Raw genomic sequence first — 21,111 nt, 5'->3', positions numbered from 1 at the left:
CATATTGATGTTTATTGATGCCAAGCTATTAATCTAAAGGTAATGCAAGTTATAATAAAAATGTAATTGTCTTTCCTTTTCTCCCCCAGCTTCCCCTAATTTGTAAACATGGTAGTTGCATATAAGGTGTTTGCTGATGCTCAGTAGCTCATTACAGAACCATAGCAGTGCCGTGATGACAGAAGTGTAGCTGTGGGAACCTTCCCTACTCACACCAGCTGCTCTCTACAGCTGCAGGCTCTGAACAGGTAACGGTGGAACGAAGGCCTAAGGGAGTGCTTTAGTTTTGTTACTCAGGTGCTTGTGTAACAATCCTGTTCACACGTGAAATTTAAAGCCAGGACAAGAGCTTGCACTACTCCACATCTAAAAGCACCACTTAAGTTAACAAAGCTGTAAGGCAGGGCACGTGACCCCTGACAAGAGACAAAGCCTGCAGGACAAAATTTTTCCTAGGGGAACAAGAAAAACCTTCTTTCTGCAAAGTCTTTTAAAGGTCACACGAGACTTGTAAGGATGTTCCCCAACAGCCCTGCACTTGAGGGTGACAACAGTGACCAGGGCCTCTCCTGCAGCAGCTGGACATTTCTGCACAAGAATAAGCCTCAGTTAAGAGCTGCTTGAGAGATGCTGGGGGGGTTCCACACGTTGTCAGCAGCAGCTGTAGACTGGCTCCTGAATGTTAGCATTATACACTGGTGCTGTAGAAATTCATGGTGCTTCCTTTAACAGGGAGAAATGACATGGTTGTAGCTCCAGTAGAAACAAAGTGGGGCAAAAATTATCCACACATCACTTGGCTGTTGTCCATGATAGTTGAACCCCTGTGGAGCAGCAGTTGTTCAACAGAAGCCTTCCTTACTCCTTCAGCAATCAGCCTTTTGAAACCCCCATTTTTCTTTATGTATAGACTTAGCTTGGTTACTTACAGGGGCTCACAGAGGAGTTAGTGTGCTAAAAAACTCCTAGCATTCCCTTAGGATGAACCACAGAAGATAATCAGGCTTTCTGCAACATTGGTGCTGCCCTGAAGATCCTGTAACAGCAAAGGGAAAGGCACAGGACACTGTTCCCAGACCTGGAGGCAGCTGTACAGCTCATCCTTCAGCCAGGAGAGCGACACTGCAGGACAACTTCCACACCACAACCCCTGCTCAAATATCCATCCCAGGGCAGAGGCCAAGATGGAAGTGCTGGCTGGTGCTTGCTTTGGAGTGCAGTGTTGTGGACACCCAAGTCAAGAGAAATTAACATTTGAAACAAACCAAAATGGTTACAGCTGGGTACCAGAGGGCCGAGCAGTTGCCTCACCCACCCCGAGGACTTGCAGCCAAAGCAATTTCAGTATCACTACACTTTGTGCTCTTGTACAACCATGTTCTGACACAATTCAGGAGGGCAGTGCCTTTCCTTTCCTTTCCTTTTTCCTTTCCTTTTTCCTTTCCTTTCCTTTTTCCTTTCCTTTCCCTTTTTCCTTTCCTTTCCCTTTTTCCTTTCCTTTCCCTTTTTCCTTTCCTTTCCCTTTTTCCTTTCCTTTCCTTTTTCCTTCCCTTTCCTTTTTCCTTTCCCTTTCCCTTTCCTCATACAACATAATTCTCTGAGCCTTAAGCAAAAATTAAAAAGCAGGGGTTACTAGAACTATTCAGGCCATAATCTGTGTATGGAATGTGAAATACCGAAGAGGAGTAAGTAATTCTGCAACACCTTCTTTCCCCAGAAAAAAAAAAGATTTTTCTTGAAAGAGCAATTCATGGCAGAGCTCAGTTTATTTGATGACAGAAATAACCATAACTTTATACATCTAACACTAAATAAAAACAGCAGAATGTACAAATCAAATTCATTATGTACAGGAATTCACTAGGAATACTTAATGAATGGACACTTCTCATGAACTTTGTTTTTAAAAAATCAGATACCAACTGCGTATTTGCAGCCTGACTTTTGCAGAAGGGTAGTGAATGTCCTAAGTGCTGAAGTCCAAAGAAAAACATAAGGCAACTCCACACATATGGGAACAGCAAAGCCAAGAGTGACACTCCCTACTTACCTCACGCCGTTCGGAAAAGGTAAGGCACAGCATGTTAGGAAAGGGGAGCCACAACATTCAGCTTTGACATTCCTGGCTGAATCTTGTTTAGAAAACAACCTTTTGTGATCAGTTTGGTTGGTGGTTGTTTTTAAACAGCAGATCGTTGAGTCAGTAAAAGCATTCTGACAGTGGATGGGAAGGCTCCGAAATTCAGATTCACTTCTTCCATAGGCTGGGCAAATAAATAAATGCACCAAAGATTAAACTAAGGTGCTGGTAATATTCTTTTTTGTAAGGTAACACACTAAATATACAAATAATGTTCTAGCACTATTTACAGCTATTTTTCCTTGAACACTTATTCACTTTAGTAATACATAATTATTTTTAGCATACAAACATTGAAGTAAATTTTCAAGTTTACCTAGTGCTCTTTTAAATCTTTTTCCATCATAATGGCAGTATTTTAAGCAGGATGGCTATCTCCAGATTCTTTACCATACAAAAATTCAAGTTACAGCTAGCAGTAATTTTTCTTTAATATTCATTTTAGTTTTACTCCATTTGGTAATTAGAAAATAATACAATTGTAAAGGGCTGCAGGATATATAAGTAACTACACTGTTTCTCTGAAATAAGACCCTGACTTTTGAAATAGGCATCTACAAATTAATCTGGATCCAAGACAGGAACTCAAACAAAAAAATTTCAACAACTGCTTATCTACCGAATTGCAAAGTATAAAAAGAACAGTCCATTCTGTAGCTTAGTAGACAGATATCCACATAGTTAAGTAAGATGAAAAGTAGAAATACTAACTGAAATGAGGTGGTTACTTTGCCACAGGGTTTGCTTAAATTTGTTCAGTGGATGTGTTTCACAGGTAGCCGAGTTCTGTGCATGTCACTTTATATATGAAGTTTACCCTGCAATATTTCTGGCTGCTCAGGTATCTTGCTGCTGTCCAAGTTAGGAAATATGTGATACCACTACAGACTGAGAAGAATGTAAAGACTACAGCTCTGATTGTTCAGATGCAAAGCACTTTCAGTCTCCTTGACAGATATGCTGCTTGCTTAAAAAAACCACGCAGCAACGAAGGAACCCACACCTTGTACAGATTTATATGTGCCCTGTTCATGGTATTAAACCAGGGACATGGAAACCTGGGCCAAGCACAGCTGTCATTCACACTTACTTGCAGAAACACCCAGTAAGGATTTGTCCAACTATGTGGTGCAACACTAGGTATCAACTGGCCCTAGAAGTACTTTTCTTAAAGCAGCAGTAATATGGTTTTCTAGAGATTCTGGTAATTTTGAGACAAATCTAAATTTTACCCCATACTAAGATTTTCATATCTCTCTACCCTGATATTGTCATGTGTCCTGCTTGGGCATTAGCAGGCCTCCTCCTTCCAATACAAGACAAGATCAGTCTGTAACTAGCTGGACTTCCTCAGTTCCCAAAGACGTGTTCCATTAGTTCCTTTGACAGTTTCTACATCAAATGTACAGCCAAGTTAGAAGCATCCATCATCAGGTTGCCTGCTTTGGGTACATACATCAGTGCTGGCAATAGCTTCCAAACAAACATCGTTGAGCTAAACATGACTCTGTACAGAGGCTGCAGCATAACCTCCTCCCTTACAAATGAAAAGGAGTTTACTTCTCTAAGTAGTCTGCCTATGGTGGGCTGTCCTCTGGTCAACTTAAATCCACAACCATCTTGGAGAACCACTCCCTCAGACTTCAGCAGATCCCTGCCCATTATCTATAAAACATTTTACAGCGTTTTGCTGAACCTTGGACCAGCCACCCACACACCTGGAATTTAAATAAGTTCTTCAGAACTGGGATTCACTAAATGCCAATGCTGCATTTGCCCAGAGAAAAAAGCTTCAGTTTTTCTGTATGTCACATTAAGCACACGCTACACAAAGCATTCTACCACCTCCCTTGTCTTGGGAGGAAACAGACAGAATCCAATACAGGTAATTTTCTCACAAACTTGATGAAATGCACATTAAAACAAACAAAAAAGCTACCAATAGCTGTGCATTTCTAGTTTTTAGTGCAGCCTTTTTATATGTTTTTTTCTTCTTAATTTTTCAAAGTTACAGTATGATACTCACTCCATGACACAAAAACATTATTTTAACCTTTTTTTTTTTTTTTTAAGTTATAGCCAGTATAGAAATCTTAGCTTTCAAAGCCTTGGCCCACACTGGAGTATTCGAACTTTTTCCCTCTAATGCATGGTGCAGTATTCTGTCATCACAACATTCAGTACTGAGGATTAACCATTTGAGAACAGGCATCACTGAAAGCCTCAGATAACCCGTTAAATATTTGGCTCTCACAGATCATAGAACCTTACACTTCTTGCTCTCTCATATACTAAATTGGCTCTGTCTTCGTTACATGGGCCACTTCTACTTCTACAGTTTCAATGGCCTGTGACACTTCAGCCATTTTCTGTCCTTGCTGTTGTGCCAGTACATAATTTACCACCTGCATGATGCTTTGGTCAGAAAGGGTAGAGACTGATGTACATTCCTCAGTAGCTGCAACTGCTTCGATGGCTTCGAGAGTCTCTCCTGTCACTACCACAGTCTCGCCCTCACCAGCACCAAAGCTGATCTCGGTTTCCTGCTCCTGCATGTCTGACGCTAAAATGCTGATGGCATGTTCCACCTGCGTCCCCTGGTTGTGAAACTGAAGAGTATCTTTTTCCAGCATGATTTTGCAGGGTATGTAGTCCCTGTGGAACTTGGTCATGTGCTTGCGCAGGGTGCGTGCGTCGATGTAGGCCTCGTTGCACACAGGGCACACGTAGGGCCGCTCCCCGGTGTGCGTCCGCACGTGGCGCTTCAGGGAGCGCGCGTCCGCCCAGGCCACGCCGCACGTCAGACACTCGAACGGCTTCACACCTGCGCGGGGCAAAGCAAGGAAAGGTGACCCGGAGCTCACAGGGAGCCAGGATCAGCGCAGACAGGGATGGCAGCAGTGTGGGAGAGCAGAGAACACTGTGACTGCTGCCATGTAAGAAAGAGATCCTGTTCACCGTTTCTGTGTAACAACACATGCAAGCGTCATGCATTCAATGGTGACGTTTTCCACAAGTGCCCAGCCCAAGCCAACACTTTACTTTTAAAAACTTTTCAAGATTCCTTTTAATGCAGTTTCTTCCTTATTTTAAGTGTACAATGCTTAATGGAATTCTAATAATTTATTTTGCTGGCGATGCCTTTCCAAAGGCATGCTTTACTGCACAGAATTTGTCACTTATATTTCTAGTCACCCTTTGCTTCTGTAAATCCTCCTGTACACCTACAGCTTTACCCCTCCTCTTCCACACTGCATATGTTCAAATACAGCATCTGATGTTTGTATAATCTTATTTTCCCTCATAACATCTGAGTTCTATGGTCTGTAATATCTAATGATGTGTACGGGTGGTGACAAACACCATCTCACTACTGGCTCTTCCTCTGTGACAGTTACTCTAGATTTAGGCTGAGTACCTACTACAGGACACTTTCTCTGTTTAGAAACAAACACAAAATCTCTATTTCAGTAGTTAGACAGCTATCAGATTTACTCATCAGAGCTCTCTAAAAAGAGACATGCTTCAAAAAAAAAAAAAAGGGTTTTGCTCCAAGACAGGAGAATATACAGACTCCCAAAACAGCTGGAAGAACCAAATACTCAAAAATCAAATTCATACTTCATCTAGAGCAAAAATGCATGTACTTAAAAAAAAAAAAAAAAAGTTTTCATATTTTTCCCAAACATCATATAGTTTACCACTTGTTATAAATCAAGAAGTTGATCAATTTCCAACATTGGTCCTTTTTATGTGTTTTTTAAATTTAGGCCAATCATTCTCCTATCTGAAGAGTACTTTGTTAACTGTGTGCACCTTTGAAAATAGAGAATATTTTACCCCTCTAAATCACTTGTAAAAAAGTTCCTCTTCCGTTCAGGTTCTGAGGAAAAATTGTCACAGTCCCTGTGTGTGACTGGAGTTTTAGCAAGACCCCAACAGCAACTTCTGGTAATCACTGGTAGCAAGGTACCAAACCAGGATTTGCATAAAACTGATTGGAGAATCTGTAAAAACTCCTCCATGTCTTGCCAGACAGGACATATGCAGACTCAAAGAAACAATTACCCCTTTTTCCATCATGTTTTTAGGGGCTGAGGGATGCCATGACTAGTTCTGTTCTACATACCTTCATGATTGTTCATGTGTCTCCTATATTCCCGGAGCTGTGTAAACTTTCTTCCACAGTGCTCACAAACTCGTTCCAGATTTTGTTTTGCTCTTCCTTTTTTACCATGTGTGGCTTTCTTTACATGCCTTCTGTACAAAGCTTTCTCATAAAATTCTTTTCCACATACATTGCACCTAAAATGTGTTAAGTGAGAAATCTATTAAACCCATTATTGTACACTTATGTCTTTTAAACAAAAATGCACTTTAATTATGGTAGGCAAAGTTTAATGGGAATACTGTCTTATATGGCAAGTAGTTCCATAATTAGAAGTCATTATTGTTGGACTGAACTACATTTTCTCTTATCCACAGCCACAAAGCTTCCACTTACCCTTCTAGAGAAGTGAGATCACATACGTTTCTAACTTCATTGATTGTATTTATCCTCTTATGACTTCACACGTCTTACTTGCAGGACTGTGTCCCAGGTCAGCAGCTAATCCACACTATTTAAAGTCACCCACCCATTCTCAAGTACTCAAGACCCCAGTCACCATCAATCCATTGGTACTTTGAAAGTAGGCAGTGCCTTGTTGACTGGCTGTGGATCTGTATAACCTCACTTTGATTAGTACGTTTCAGTTGTTAAATTAATTTCCTCTTACCTATAAGGGTCCGTGACAGAATGAGACTTTACATGAGAATACCAGTCTTTCTTCCAGCTGTAACATTTTCCACAGAACTGACACTGAAATGGCTTCACACCTAAATGTTTATTCATATGCTGCCGAAGATCCCGAGCTTCATAGAAACTCTTGTCACACCTGTAACATTAAATGTTTTAGCATCCCATACAAGAAAGGCACTGATTTCAAAGGCACTGGGACCCTCTTCTTTAATGGCAACTGTTTGAGAACACCTACTGCATCATCAGTATTTATTTAATACTTAAGTATTTAATAATTATTTATTTAAAGCACAATCCCATTCTAAACTACGAAAAATTAAAAAGAACAGCAGCTTAGTTGAAAGCCTGCAATAAAACCTGAAGACTTCTGAAACCTTTTTGTCTGTTATGAGTAACTATATCCTTTCTGCTACCAACTGGGTGACATCAGAAATTTATATTATACCATATGAAAATATGAGGGCAGTAATAGCTGCTTCTTCCCTCAACCAAAGAGGACTGACACCAAGATAGATGGAATTTGTTGTTTTTAATGCTCAAAAGTAGGGTTTCTTTAGAAATTTAAGAAACCAAATTCATAATCCTGCAAGAAAGCATCTGAAAGTAGTGATACTCATTCTTTAGCTTGCTGCTTGTACACATCTTAACCCAGGCAAACTCATGGTTTTCCTTCATTTATACTCTGCCATAGTATGACTATACAGCTCCTCTTGGTCTGCAAACTACAGTTTGGTTTAATCAAAAACATGGTTTCTCCCTTTGAAAGAAATTCTGCTGCTCATCTCTCTCTCTTCCTCATGTAACAACATACAGCTGTATGACTCCAGAAAGGACAGAGGCAGGGCAATGCCAGCAAGCAAAGGTGGATGATTCAACTTCTGTAGTATCAACCACTGGTATGAGGGAATCTCAGTATTCACAACATCCAGTGGAATCTGAAAATGAAAAAGGCTTCCATACAGGAACAAAACATTTAATATTACATTCCCTGAATAATGGGCATTCTGGAGAGGAAAAGAAGTCTTCCTTGCTTTTGAGGGAGAAAAGGAAAAAAAAAAAAAAGATTAACAGTCTTTGAGCCACCCAAACAACCTCCTCCTCCTAGGCTGGAAAATCTGACTACTCCAGTTCAAATGGGACTCTCAGGGATCCTCAGTTTGCACATCCATATCAAAAAGTATCACAAAGACCCCTCAGGGGCTTGAATGGGGCTGGCACTTGGTGCTCTCTCCTCAAGGATTCTTATTTGGAAAAGACATTAGAGAAGTAAAAAAACTCAAGCAACCACCACCCTCTAACATTGTCATGCATTACTGCAACTTAAACACATACTTCATTGCAAAACTTCCATGAACATTTTAGAGAAGTAATTCATAGTTAGCTTTGCTCAACTAGGCCAGAAGTTCAGACTGAAGCCTGACAGGGAGCTTTCCATTCCCAGCCACCAAATTAAAAAACTGAAGTCTGGTTATTGCTTAGTGAAGCTCTCTAAGCCACTTGTGACAACATGAATTACATCCTTAGTAGAGACCTTCGCTGAAGAAGCAGCAAGGACTGTGGCTATTTTGAAGAAGCTGCGGAGTCAAAGTATCTTCTCTGTCAAGGTGATCTCTTGCATCCATGGCTCTACTGCCTCGAGTAAAAAGTTTTTGTTTTATAAATATATTTCACCTTCAAAACTAAAATTCCCTAGTAGTGACTTCCCTAGTATCTTTCATGAAACAGTGTCTGTGCATCCTATTAGCTCTGTTCTTTGTATTTTTAGAATTAATACTTTTAGCATTAAAAATCACTACATAAAACCATTGCTGACAGACCTGAAGTAAGTTTTTGTAATTTAGAAAATAGCATTTTTGGTAGCATGCAGCAGCACTGAGATACTTTAAGCAATTATTTAGATTATTACTTCCTTTAAAACTTTGAGTTGCTACAGGCAATCAGATAAATTGTACCACTCCTCTTAATATCTGACAGAGCTTCCCAGGGACCTCATTGTGAGTTCCAAAATTAAGCATTATTTGTCCTTCTGCAGGGCACTTGAAAGGTTCCCTATAGTCCTCTCGGTCATGGAAAAAGTACCCTTGTTTTGCTAGTGCACTAACACACTTTCCAGTTACAGTTTCTGCTTAGCAGAAGTGCACAGTGCTATTATTTAAATAATAATAAATGCCATTAACAATAAATGCTACTTATTGCAGTATTATGTTTTATAATCAAGAGAATTGCAACAGTCAGTCTCAGTTTGTGAAGTTCCTGCACAGCCATTTGCTAAACACAGCACCGCACACAAGCGCAGGACACTGCAGACCCTACAGGACATCTTCAAACCAAACTGAAATCAGCTGTCACACTAAAAGACAGCAAAACCAGGCTGAAGGCCCTTGGCCTCTGACAACCTTACCCTCTTTTATCTGCCCTACAAAAAAGCTGTACACCCACACAGCTACTGATTACAGCACCAATTACAGTGCAGTCATTAGAGAACAGCTGCATGAAACTAGAGCTAGGTAACAGTTTAAAACCGAGCTTTTGCTCTCCAGGACACTTATTTACAAAAATGCATTTTTTATTCTCATGCTTTACAAGTCTTATCCCAGGCCAGTGGAACAGTTTTATGCTACAACAAGGAGCTGCTTTTAATCTTGAAAACTACTATGACCATTAATGCTAAGATTAAAACCACCCATCACCTGACTTACTGAGTACACTGATATCCACGAACTTCAGGCTTTGGCTGATGTTTCTTTATGTGTTTACTGAGTCCTGATGCCCTGTGGAAGGATTTTCCGCAGATGGAGCAAAGGTATTTGGATTCTCCTGGCAAAAACAAAACAAAATATGTTACCAAGCCAGGCCTCCATTTCTCCGGAGTGCTTTGTGAGACAGGTTCATAATAATTCATATATAATTTATTTCAAGTAATCAGAGCAGTACTACAAAGAGAAGTTGGCTTAATTACACCCTAATGGAATTTTAAGGTGTATTTGTATGTGCTAATGTAATAATATACAAAGGGGGGAGTAGGAACTCTAAATTACTGTATTTCATGTTTTTAAACATAGGTACATCACTGCAACTATGATTTAGTCAGGAAAAGTGAGCAGCCTAAAAAACCGCCCTCTTGTGTGATAAAAGCCTGTGTTTATGTATTTTGCAACTTTTTCAGCAACACAGCATTGCTTATGGATTATTGCTTATATCTTGCATTTGTGGAAAAACATCTTAAAATAAAAGTTTCTGCTCCATTCCATCAACGTAGGAGTGATGACTACTAATATAAATTCCTTAATTTCAGGAACACATTGTCCTAACTGAATATCTCTCCTGATTCTGCCCAGCCCAGAAAACCAGAAACACAGACAACATTTACACATTACAATTTTAAAACTCTACTTGTATTAAATTATTAGATTGTCATCTTTCACATGCTAAGATCTTTCAAGACACCAGGCTTTATAAAATGTCAGTATTAGTACAGGAAATTTTGTAAAATGTATATGGAGATTCTGAGACATTTAACTTAGCATGTTTTCCTCTAAAAGGACAGGCTGGATGATTAAGTGCTTGAGAATATCCCAGCCTGTTGCCTATTTTTTGTTGAACTGACATGATACAAGAATTAAACACGTACATAAAACCACAGGAACAGACCAACCACAATTCCCCGTTCTTGTATAGAACATCTGCATGATAACATTAAACTTTGGTAAAAAGCCCCAGAAAATGACTATTTACCTATATCTCAGCTGCCTGACCAGAAGAACAAACTACCACTTATTTTTTTAAACAGTTCCTTTGACACTGAAGAACAATGTTAAAGTTCAGCAGAATACAATAGCCAAGCAAAAGAAAAGGATTCCTTTTCTCATTACTTACCTGTATGAATGCTCATGTGTTCCTGAAGACTTCTTTTTGTGACAAAAGACTTTTCACACAAGTCACACTTGAACTGTTTATGTACTTCATGGAGAGCTAAGTGCATTTTTAATCCATGCTTATATGTAAAGGTCTTTCCACAAACCTAAAAAAATCCATATGTGGTGGAATAGGACAAATAAAACTAATCATTTAATAGGTGTTTAACTTCAAACAGAACAAAACCTCCTGTATTTCTTGGGAACTAGAATGGCCAAGCCTGTGATTTTGCACCAGTGACACAACTGGTCTGTTAAGAATAATTGAAGGAAGACATTCTTCTAGACACAAGAATATGAACTTGCACAACTCAAGTTCATTCTAGTTTTCTCACTCTTGGACTGCAAGCAATTTCATCATGAATGCTGCAGCAGTTTTCCCTATTGTGAAGTGACCAAGATTAACATAAATTTTAGCGCAGAGTATCAATACCAATGTATTGGTAATAGAGAACATTACTAATCTGATTAGAGAGCAAAAGGACTTTACCTTGCACGCATGGGGTTTGACACCTGTATGTTTAAGCATGTGTATTCTGAGAGAATAGAGCTTAGGCAGAGTTCTCCCGCAGATGTCACACACGAACTCCCGCTTGGTTCTCCCTTTCACCGAGGACACGCCTGTCCCCTCGGCGCCAGGAGCTGCGGCGGTGGCGTCCGTCTTCCGCGTGTGCCGCACCAGATGGGCGCGCAGAGAGGCACCGTATTGGAACTCTTTCTTGCACAACTGGGGCAGAAAATATTACAACTTTACTTTGCATGTAACACTCAATTATTTAAAACAACAAGAAAGTACTCAAATGTTTTAAGCACAGTAATATGATTAGTTAAATCTATAACCTGACTCCAACAGCCATTTTGTCTCAGGTTAACTTTCGTTTTATGGCTACTGACAGAACCATTGATCACTTCCTAGTGAGACTAACTTCCAGTCTAATCTAAACACAAATTTACTGGTAGGGTTAAAAGCAAATCCCTGTCTTGAGCAGCAAGTCACACACTGCTGTCAGGCCAAGTGGCTGCACCCCATTCTACCTCACCCCATCCAGATCAAGGGGGTATCCAACTCTGAAATCCGCAAGGAAAATAAATGTATGTACAAAAAAAGGCAAGGAAAAATAATTACTAATATCACTACTGAATTAATTTTCATGAAGAGGAAGGTCTACACACACAAAAAAAACCACCCCAACCCCTCAACTTACTGGGCATTTATATTCTTTAGATCTTTCATGTTTCAGCGTGTGCATTATAAGTGCATAGCGCCGCTGGAACACCATTCCACACTCAGTGCATTTGTGCTGAGCTTCCACTTCGTTATTTTCCATGGTCTCTCTTTTGGGCTGTTTCATTTTTTTTCCTCTTTGCACCAGCTTCATGGCAACCTAAGTTGGAAAAACAGAACCTTTGAATGAATTTTACTGCACTGTACTTCATACCCTGTCTGAAAGCCTGTATTAAAAGCTGATGTTTCTGTGTTACTGTAATACCTCTTCATTTTGCTTAGCTTAGTTGCTAGAAAGTTACCTCATTTCAGTTCACTACAAAACAGATCTCAGGGTGAGTGAAAAACCATAAACTTATTATGATGATGGTCCCACAGTGACTTACCAATTCAGGGACAATGAACTCTTCAGCCCCGAGTAACTGCCTAAGTGACAGCTAAGGGATAGTTACAGAAGAAGCACAGAGTACTGCCAGTCATGATCTCTATCAAGTTAAGAGCATTCCAGCTTTCCTAGAGACTTTTTATCTAGAAATAAGGCACTAGTGGGTTTTTGTCAGGTAGTATTGGCAGTGCTACCTGGAGCTGATAATCTCATCTTCCTTCATAGAAACTTGCTGCCAAATTCTTTAAAAGCCAAATTGTAAGTGATCACATTGAAATGTCCTGTAACCTGTGTCCCCTTTGGGTTTCTGAGAAGAAGGCAAGGGAAGGAAGTACAACCATCCCTATTTCTTCATCCTGTTCTCCCAACAAGTGAGGTGCCCACCAGTTTTTGAAAACATGCCAGCCCTTCCATGCCTCTGAAAACTAAACTGAAACTCAACACAGAGAAAAATTTTTAATGTATTTTTTAAAAAATTTTCCTGTTGCTCTGATAACTTATGCAAACTTGGCTAAATTGTGAAGCCACAAAAATAATTTTGTTCAGTATATGATTAGTAAGAGCCAGGAAAATAATTAATTCCTACAAAGCACATCTCATCCCCAATATCTCCATGCCAGGTGCAAATACTGTAATTTAAATTGGCAGTATTTTTCCTGCAATCTCTTTCCTGTTACTCTCCCAGCATCAAAACTGGAAACTCAGGAGAGTGTTTCTTTCCTGAAGCTTATATGACATCCCATGACATATGGGAAAGTTGAGGGATGCATGAGACAAAACAATAAAAGCTACAAACAAGTTAGGAAAGCAGAAACCTATTCCTGAGTCCGATCCCAAGCAATTCCTTTTTTCCGTAGGTCTGTGGACCTCATCTGTCAAGGAGCTGGATTTAAAAACTGCAAAAAAAATTAACAGGAACTATCCCCAAAGGTAAATATTCTCCCTTCCAAAACAAACCAAAACCCTGGCACTCTCTAACCAGCAAAAATAGGTTGCTCAAGTATTTTGATCGCACAAATTTTAACGTCTGGTCTTTAAGCTGTCCATCTGTAAAAAACCACAAATGCTATAGTTTCTATCAATTAGGGTGTTGTAACAATAACAAATTATTCCCCTGTGTGTGGGACTGGTGGCTCTAGTATGCAAAACTCTCAGGACTCCTCTGGAAACTAACAGCTCTTTAGAAGACTTTGCCAACATGCAGTGAAGTGCACTCTGTCACAAACTAAATGCATGAATGCCCCTTGAGATGAATGTCAACTATCCATAGACAATGAAAGAAGAAAGGCTCTCAAAGGGGAAAGAGTAGTAAGACTGTTTCATTAAAAAATATTGTAAATGGAACTAGTTCAGTTACTACACATTTAGTATGTTCAAGTGGTAGAGTTTTTAACACCAGTGCTCTTTGAACCTTTCTCTTAACTGACCCCAATCTGAAGGTAGCAGGACTGCATTACTGTGACTCATGACTACATCTTAATATCCACATGGGATGTAAGATTTTTCATTCCCAACGCTGTTTTCAAGTCTGAAGTGTAGGATCTCACTTCTCTAACAGATAAATATTTGTATCTATGACAGACATACACAAGAACTAGCTGAATTAAATTCACAGATCATTAAGAATTTTGGGGAGATTATACAACTTCTGTCCAACCATAACAAGCTGTGAGAAGATACTCGACCTAGGCTGTGGTCACCAAGCATTCTAAAGACCTTCAATGTGGAAGGTCTGATGCCAAGTCAATGCTTCTGGGGTTTTGCTTGCACAACTGTCACAGCTTAGAAGTTACTTTGGTAACCCCACAGGTGTAATGACAGAATACCTGCTGCACTGCAGATTTAGGATTTGTCTTTCTATTCTGCAGTTTTTTCTCAATTCCTTTATGCAGTCTGATGTATCCCCCCTCACTGACTGAACGCTGGCGAAGTTTGCTTTTGTAAGTATCATCCTGGCTGGAAGCGAGGCTTTCCGGCTGGGAAACAGAGCTGCTCTGCTCGTTGCTTTTTTGCTTGAGTGTCTCTGAGGAGTCTTCTGAAGCAGAGTCCACATGGGCTTTATCACTTTCATTTTGAACTGTCTCAGTTTCCCTTTGATTCTGAGCGTCCATGGCTTCCACAGCTGATGGCTCAGTGCTGTGTCTGCTGTAGATGCTGCTTGAAATGTTCTCCACCAGCTGGATCTTGATGTAATTTTCAGTTGTTTCACACTGTTCCACAGGCTTGGAAGGATCACTCACAGCGGCCTCCAGAGGCTCTGGGTGCAGATCAGGCTGGGGTGCTGCTGCCTCCTCTGTCCCAGCAGAGGAAGGAGCTCCATTCACAGCTACTGGCACTTCACTGGCTGTGAGCTTAGCTTGCTCAGCACCATCCACGGGCTGCATCTCCACTTCAGCCTGCTCTGCTACATTTTGTGTTGACTCTACTGTTTGAATACCTCCCTTTTGGTACACCGTAATTTGTTTCTCTTCCATTTGTTTGTGCACATTCTCACAGATTTCCAGGACCTCTGACATGAAGAGATGCCGAGCGAGCATGGCCACTTCCGCCATACTACAGAAGTCAAATGTTAATTCCGAAGTATAAGCAAATTCCAATAAAGGCAGGAAACTGGACTTGCAGAAACCTACCAGGAATAAAACAAGATATTAGAGAAAATACTGATGACCTGAAATTACACCAAAATATCCCATGATGAAAACAGCAGTTCACCTTTGATACAGTTAAGTGTGAAATTTATAGCAAAACACACTTGGAAATAACACTGGAGCCCTTCGCTGGGGCCCGGTTGTCATTTACACTAAAGCTGCCTCCTCATGTAGTTTCTACGTGTAAGTAAGCTCAGACAACTTTTCCAGTAACTAAGAAGAACTTAGGTAGTTTCCCAATAAAATTCTATGAGGAATATTTCAAGGTGCTGGGAGAGTCACAATACTTTTAGAGCAGATGAATTTAACCAAAGTCTTTCTGGACCTGCTACATTCAGAAAGTATTCAGGTCTTAAGTAACAAATGATGTGGCAGAAAAATAAGACAAGAAAGTAGCTATTGAAAACAATAAAGATATGGATATATAGATAGAACTGATTAAATATAAGAACTTGGTATAATTTTCCACAGTTGCATAAATAATAAATCAAATATTTAATGTGTGGAACCTTCTGGACTATCCTATTAGAAGATTATTGTTCACACATGTCTGTTGCTCATGCAGAGACAGTTATTAAGTGAGAAAGCAATGCAGAAGGCATATGTTCTGTACAGTATTCTTCATCACTACAAAGCTATTTTTAGAACATTTATTTTAGAATTGTCTCCTATCTTTTACGTACCAGGTCTGAGATATAAGCAGACATGTATGATTCCGCTTCACAGAACTAAGAAGCAATTTAGCATTCATTAAACTAAACAGCTCTCCAAGCAGCTTGTCAACATCCCTGCTTGATGTATTTAAGCATTTGATTGTCTTCCCTTTTTAACGTTTGTGACTAATACAAGGAAGGAACATGCCTAAGCAAGGTAAAAATCCATCCAAAGCCTCTCAGAAATTTTAAGATTAAATACCACAGCCCATGGAAAATCAGATTAGGCAAAAATCAGACTGATCACTTTTGCATTAAGATCCACACAAAATACTTTTAGATTAAAAGAGAGAAAAAAGCAAGACAAAAAATTTGGTTGTCTTCAACACTCAAAAAAGACTGAATTAAATACTGTACACCTTACTTAGGATATTATGATTTCTAGCTTTGAAACCCACAACAATTCACCTGACAGATCCACTACAGCTTCATGACTAGTGACAGCTCCCTTTTCAATGAAGAGTTCTCGGAAGTACTCGCTGTTGGCTGCCAAGACAGATTTGTGAGCTTTGTACTCCTCTCCTTCAATCAGCAAAGTCACATCACAGAACTGATTGGAAAGCCTCTGCTGATTCAGTTGGTTTAAGACTGACAGACAATGTTTGGAAGATGACTGCTTCACAAGGCCCTTACTGTCAACCTGTCATAAACAACATTATGAGAACTTCATTACATTTAGATTGTGCCTTTTTAAGCATTCACACTGAAACACAGAAAAGGATTATTTTCTGCAACCATACAATCAGTTCAAGCCTGTAGAATATACAGCTTAACTTTACTACTGCTTTCACTCTAAGTTTCACCCTCCCTCCAAACACAGTTAAAACAGACAACTGGAAAAATGGGAAGACACATTCAAACAGTTCTTTGACTGTATTTTTCTATGCTACAGTTTGAAACAATTTCTAAATTCAAGTGTCTTTACATGCATGTGAGCCTGCAGTTATGAACAAGAATTTTATACATCAATATAGCATCAAGGAAAAGATATAGAGCCTATAAGAACCTTGTATGTGATGTTTTACTGGCAATTTTGCCATTCATTTTATCTTAGATTCTGCACCCCGCAAAATATGCAGGCTGATTTTATTTCCCAACAATGATGCACTATAATTAATTTCATCACATGTATACCAGTAACCCATTTCCACATACTCAATATCTTTGACAATGCAAATCCATTCAGATGTAAACAATGGTACTTACAAATACAAGCTCATGCTTTGCTATTGGCTTCTTCTTCACAGGCATTGGGGATGCAGCTGGGATTGATGCTGTGTTACTCAATTCATCATCTGTCTCATTACTGTCCTCATGAGATTTTGCATCCAGTCCTAGCTCCTCCAGCATTTCAGAGGGATCTGAGAGAGATCTAGAGCGATCTAGCTTTTCCTGGCACTTGCTGCATTCTTTAATGTAATCTTTAACCTGCTTAAGAATACCTAAGAAAAATTAATGCAGCTTGATTAGGCTTCTAATCTTAATTCAATTTACCTTAAACACATAACTACAATATGTAGGTGATTAGCAAAACACTGATAATTAATAATCGAAAATATTACATAGTAACCAAGAAAAATGAAGTCAGACATCTATACTTTCCCTCTCTGACTCATTATTACCAGCTGTGGTTCTCTCACACCATTTGCATGATATTGTATGTCACTACTGGTAATTTGAGACAGAACATTAAGAATGTCACTACGTTAAGCAAACCCTCCTGGAAAGATTTTTAAGGCCAGAAAAAAAAAATTATATTTAGACATTTAGCCTAATAATCCCAAGGTAATAAAAGCTGTAACATAATCTTGCATTTAGCCCACACAAATGGCTTGTTCTTACTGAAGAGGATGGCAATTGGAAGGCTCACTTAAGGGCTTTTGCAAAATTAGGATCAACTGTGTTATATGCAATGACATGGATATGCATTATTAACACTGACTTAAATCAATTGCTTATGATTTTAGAATTTAAATAAATCAATTTCCCACCAGTACTTTACCAGTGTAACCAAGTATAAATGACAGGACCAGAGGAAATGGCCTGAATTTGTGCCAGGGGAGGTTTAGGTTGGGTATCAGGAAAAGATTCTCCCCCCAGAAGTTGGTCAGGCACTGGAACAGGCTCCCCAGGGAAGGGGTCACAGCACCAAGCCTGACAGAGCTCAGGAAGTGCTTGAACAATGCTCTTGGGGATGACTCTTGTAACTCTTGGGGTGTCCTGTGCAGGGCCTGGAGTTGTATTCAATGATCTTTGTGGGTCCCTTCCAACTCAGCACATTCTGTAATTCTATAAATAATTTTAGATACTCAAAAGGTCCTAAGCCCAGGGTCCTCTTCTAGATACCAAGGCATTTTCCATGCACGGCTTTCAATCCCAATTCATTTTCTTCACTAGGACAATATAAAAGCATACATAGCAGCTGGGTCTCTATGGTTCAAAATCCAGCAGAACTCAAAACCTTTGCAGACACAGACTTAGACTTGCTTGCTCACACCTTCTCAGAGCATGACATGCATGATCAATACATACACATCTCTGTAAGGATCAGGAAAACACAGACTTAAGGCAACCTAGGACATTCATGCCCATTTCAACATTTTTACATTTCCTTGATTTCATCTGAAATAAGACAGGAAGTCTCTGGCCTTCAAATCACACCTCTAACACCCTTCCTAGCCATTCTCCAGCCTATTGCCTTGCAGTTACAGAACAGACACACCCCAAGATGATGCCCATCTCAGGATGACAGCTGGGCCAAAGCTGCTGTCCACTAGCAGCCAAAAAGTACTGTAATGGCAGGGAAAACATTGTTTTAAAGGAGACACAGGGAAGAAACATAATACTTGAACTGAAAGCATAGAATGAATTTTAGTATTCTCAGTGCAAGAGAAGTAAGAGAATATAGGATGTGCAAACAAAGGTGACCAGTAAGATCAAAGAATACAGAATGCTCTCTCCTGACAAACAGAAGCTACACTGAGGCCCATGGAGGAAGCTTCCAGCATAGGCTGAGAGTTGATGCCAGAACAGTTGATGCCAGAACAGTCCAATGCTGGGCAGACAATGAGAATGCAGATAGAGGCAAGGAAACCAGCACCCAGAATGGATATATCAGCTTTGAGATGCCAAATCCTTTTTCACATGAAAAGGATCTTCAAGTCAATGAGATTTGGATTGGAGGGATGGGCTGCAGCTAGAGCAATACCCCTCCAAATGAAAATAGGGAAAACTAAAGCTGAAATGACAGACTTGCTGATGGATGAAGAAAGTGGAACAAGAGAAGCAGTACAGACACACACTGGGCCCACAGCAAGTGAAAAGCAGGCTACTTGTTTAATGGATACCTAGGACTAAAAGTAGAACACTAAATCCAAAGGGAACACATTATCAAGCCATTTCCTCAGCCAAAAGAAGGTCCAATTGGGAACTGCTGTTGTTCAGGCACCACCATTTGTAACAGCTGTGATATCACTCAGAACGCAGCTGAGAATTAGTCTGGTATTTTCAGCTTCTCATTGCAAGAAAGAGACAAATATAACAATGAGTGCCAGGACTGCCAACCACCATCGGCAGCTGTAGAACTTAAACATGAACACCATCACACTCGTGGATGAGGTCCAAAGCTAACCCGGGTCACGTGGAATGGATTATCACCCTATACTGAGGGCACAGGTTGAGATGTCACTGTCTTAAGCAGACGGTGTGCAAGACCTGGAGGGGATAGCCATACTCCGTGTTTCCACATGTGCAAGGTACCACTACCAGACAAGAAGCCCTGGACAATTTGCTGACCAAGCTGTACTGTGCAGAGCGAGCCCTGGCTCTCAGGGTGTGACACAATGTCACTGCCCACAGACTACGTGCTTCGAGGTGGCGTTTAAAGGCACTGGTCACTCAGCAAGCGACAGTCCCCTCCTGGTCCCGCTGGGGAGGGCACACAGACGTTCCTTCAGTACAAGGGAGACAGGGAACTCCTGGAGCAGGTCCAGGAGAGAGCAATAAGGATGATTAAGGGACTGAAAAATCTTTTTTACAAGGACGGGCTGAGGGAACTGGGCCCAGTCAGCCTTGAGACGAGACGACTGAGAGGGGACTGCACTAACACGTATAAATATCTAAACAGATGGTGTCAGGAGGACGGAGCAAGGTCCCGGTGGTGCCAAGCAATAGGACAAGAGGCAACGAGCAGAAACTGAGGCACGGGAAGTTCCACGTGAACAGGAGGAAAAATTGTAAAGGTGACCGTGCACCGGTACTGGCTGCCCAGAGAGGCTGTGGAGTCTCCGTCAGTGCAAATATTCAAGAACCGTCCGGACGCAGTCCGGTGCCATGTGCTCTGGGGTAACCCTGCCTCAGCACGGAGGCGGGACCGGATGACCCACTGCGGTCCCTTCCAGCCGCAATTCTGTGGCTCCGTGCCGCAGCCCCGGCTCCGCAGCCGCGCCGTGCCCCGGCCGCCGCCCCCGCCCGCCGCGCTCACCTCTCCACCAGTACTTCTGCGAGAGCCCCTGCCAGGTCTGCAGGCGGGTGCGGTGCGCGCCGTCGGGCGCCAGGTGCGCGGCGCGGATGAGGCGGGCGCGGCGCTCGGCCTGCAGCACCACCTCCAGCTCGGCGAAGCGCTGCTGGTCGCGCTGCCGCCGCTGGTAGTACAGGGTGCCGCCGCGCACCACGTAGCAGGCGGCAGCCTTGCGGATCTTCCGCTTGGCGTTGCCCTCCGTGCCCGGCGCGTACGGCTCCCGCTCGTTCGTCAGGTACCGCAGGATGGCCAGGTAGCTCTCCTCGCTGGACATGGCGCGGCGGGGGCACGGGAGCCGCCCCCGCGCCCTCAGAACCGCGCCGGGGCTGCGGAGGAGTCTCCCGAGATAAGGGAAGGGGGGTCGGGATCGGCCCCGGCCCGGCGGGAGCCGCGCCCGGGGGGGAACTGGAGTGTCGCGGCCCGCGGCGGCAGGAGGGAGGGAGAAGCTCGGGCAGCAGCGGCGGCGGAAAGACAAAATGGCTGCTGCACAAGCGGAAGTGAGGTCGGAGCCCCGCGCGCGCAGGAGGGGCCGGGAAGGGGCGGGCGCGCGGGGAAGGCACGCGGGGGAACGGGTCCGCCATGTTGGAACCGGGCAGCGGAGAGGCCGGGCGGCCCCGGTGGAGCCGGGCACAGGCCGCGGCGGGGGCGCGGTCGTGGCTGCGGGAGCCGGGGACGCTCCCGAGTAAATCCCTGTGCAGCCCTGGCGCCGAAAGGAGCGGCTTCTGCCGCAGCACTGCCTCGGGGGCAAGAGCTGCGAGCAGATTGG

The 21,111-nt window shown here is 41.9% G+C and overlaps 1 protein-coding gene across 1 annotated transcript; it reads right to left on the bottom strand.

Moving 5' to 3' along the window:
• Positions 1-1,747: 1,747 nt before the first annotated feature.
• Positions 1,748-20,901, bottom strand: ZBTB11 (zinc finger and BTB domain containing 11). The gene is made up of 11 exons (XM_032098380.1): positions 20,310-20,901; positions 17,033-17,268; positions 16,235-16,466; positions 14,292-15,091; positions 12,061-12,240; positions 11,346-11,582; positions 10,818-10,962; positions 9,641-9,758; positions 6,919-7,077; positions 6,270-6,445; positions 1,748-4,964 (listed from the first exon to the last, which is right to left on the bottom strand). Exons 1-11 carry the CDS (start codon positions 20,617-20,619, stop codon positions 4,432-4,434), a joined length of 3,126 nt encoding a protein of 1,041 aa, XP_031954271.1. The 5' UTR covers positions 20,620-20,901; the 3' UTR covers positions 1,748-4,431.
• Between the last annotated feature and the right edge of the window lie 210 nt (positions 20,902-21,111).

This window comes from Corvus moneduloides, chromosome 2, assembly GCF_009650955.1.
Source record: "Corvus moneduloides isolate bCorMon1 chromosome 2, bCorMon1.pri, whole genome shotgun sequence".
Lineage (NCBI taxonomy): Eukaryota > Metazoa > Chordata > Aves > Passeriformes > Corvidae > Corvus > Corvus moneduloides.
The sequence above is the reverse complement of the archived record's forward strand: the minus strand, read 5'-3'. Positions and strand labels throughout refer to the sequence as shown.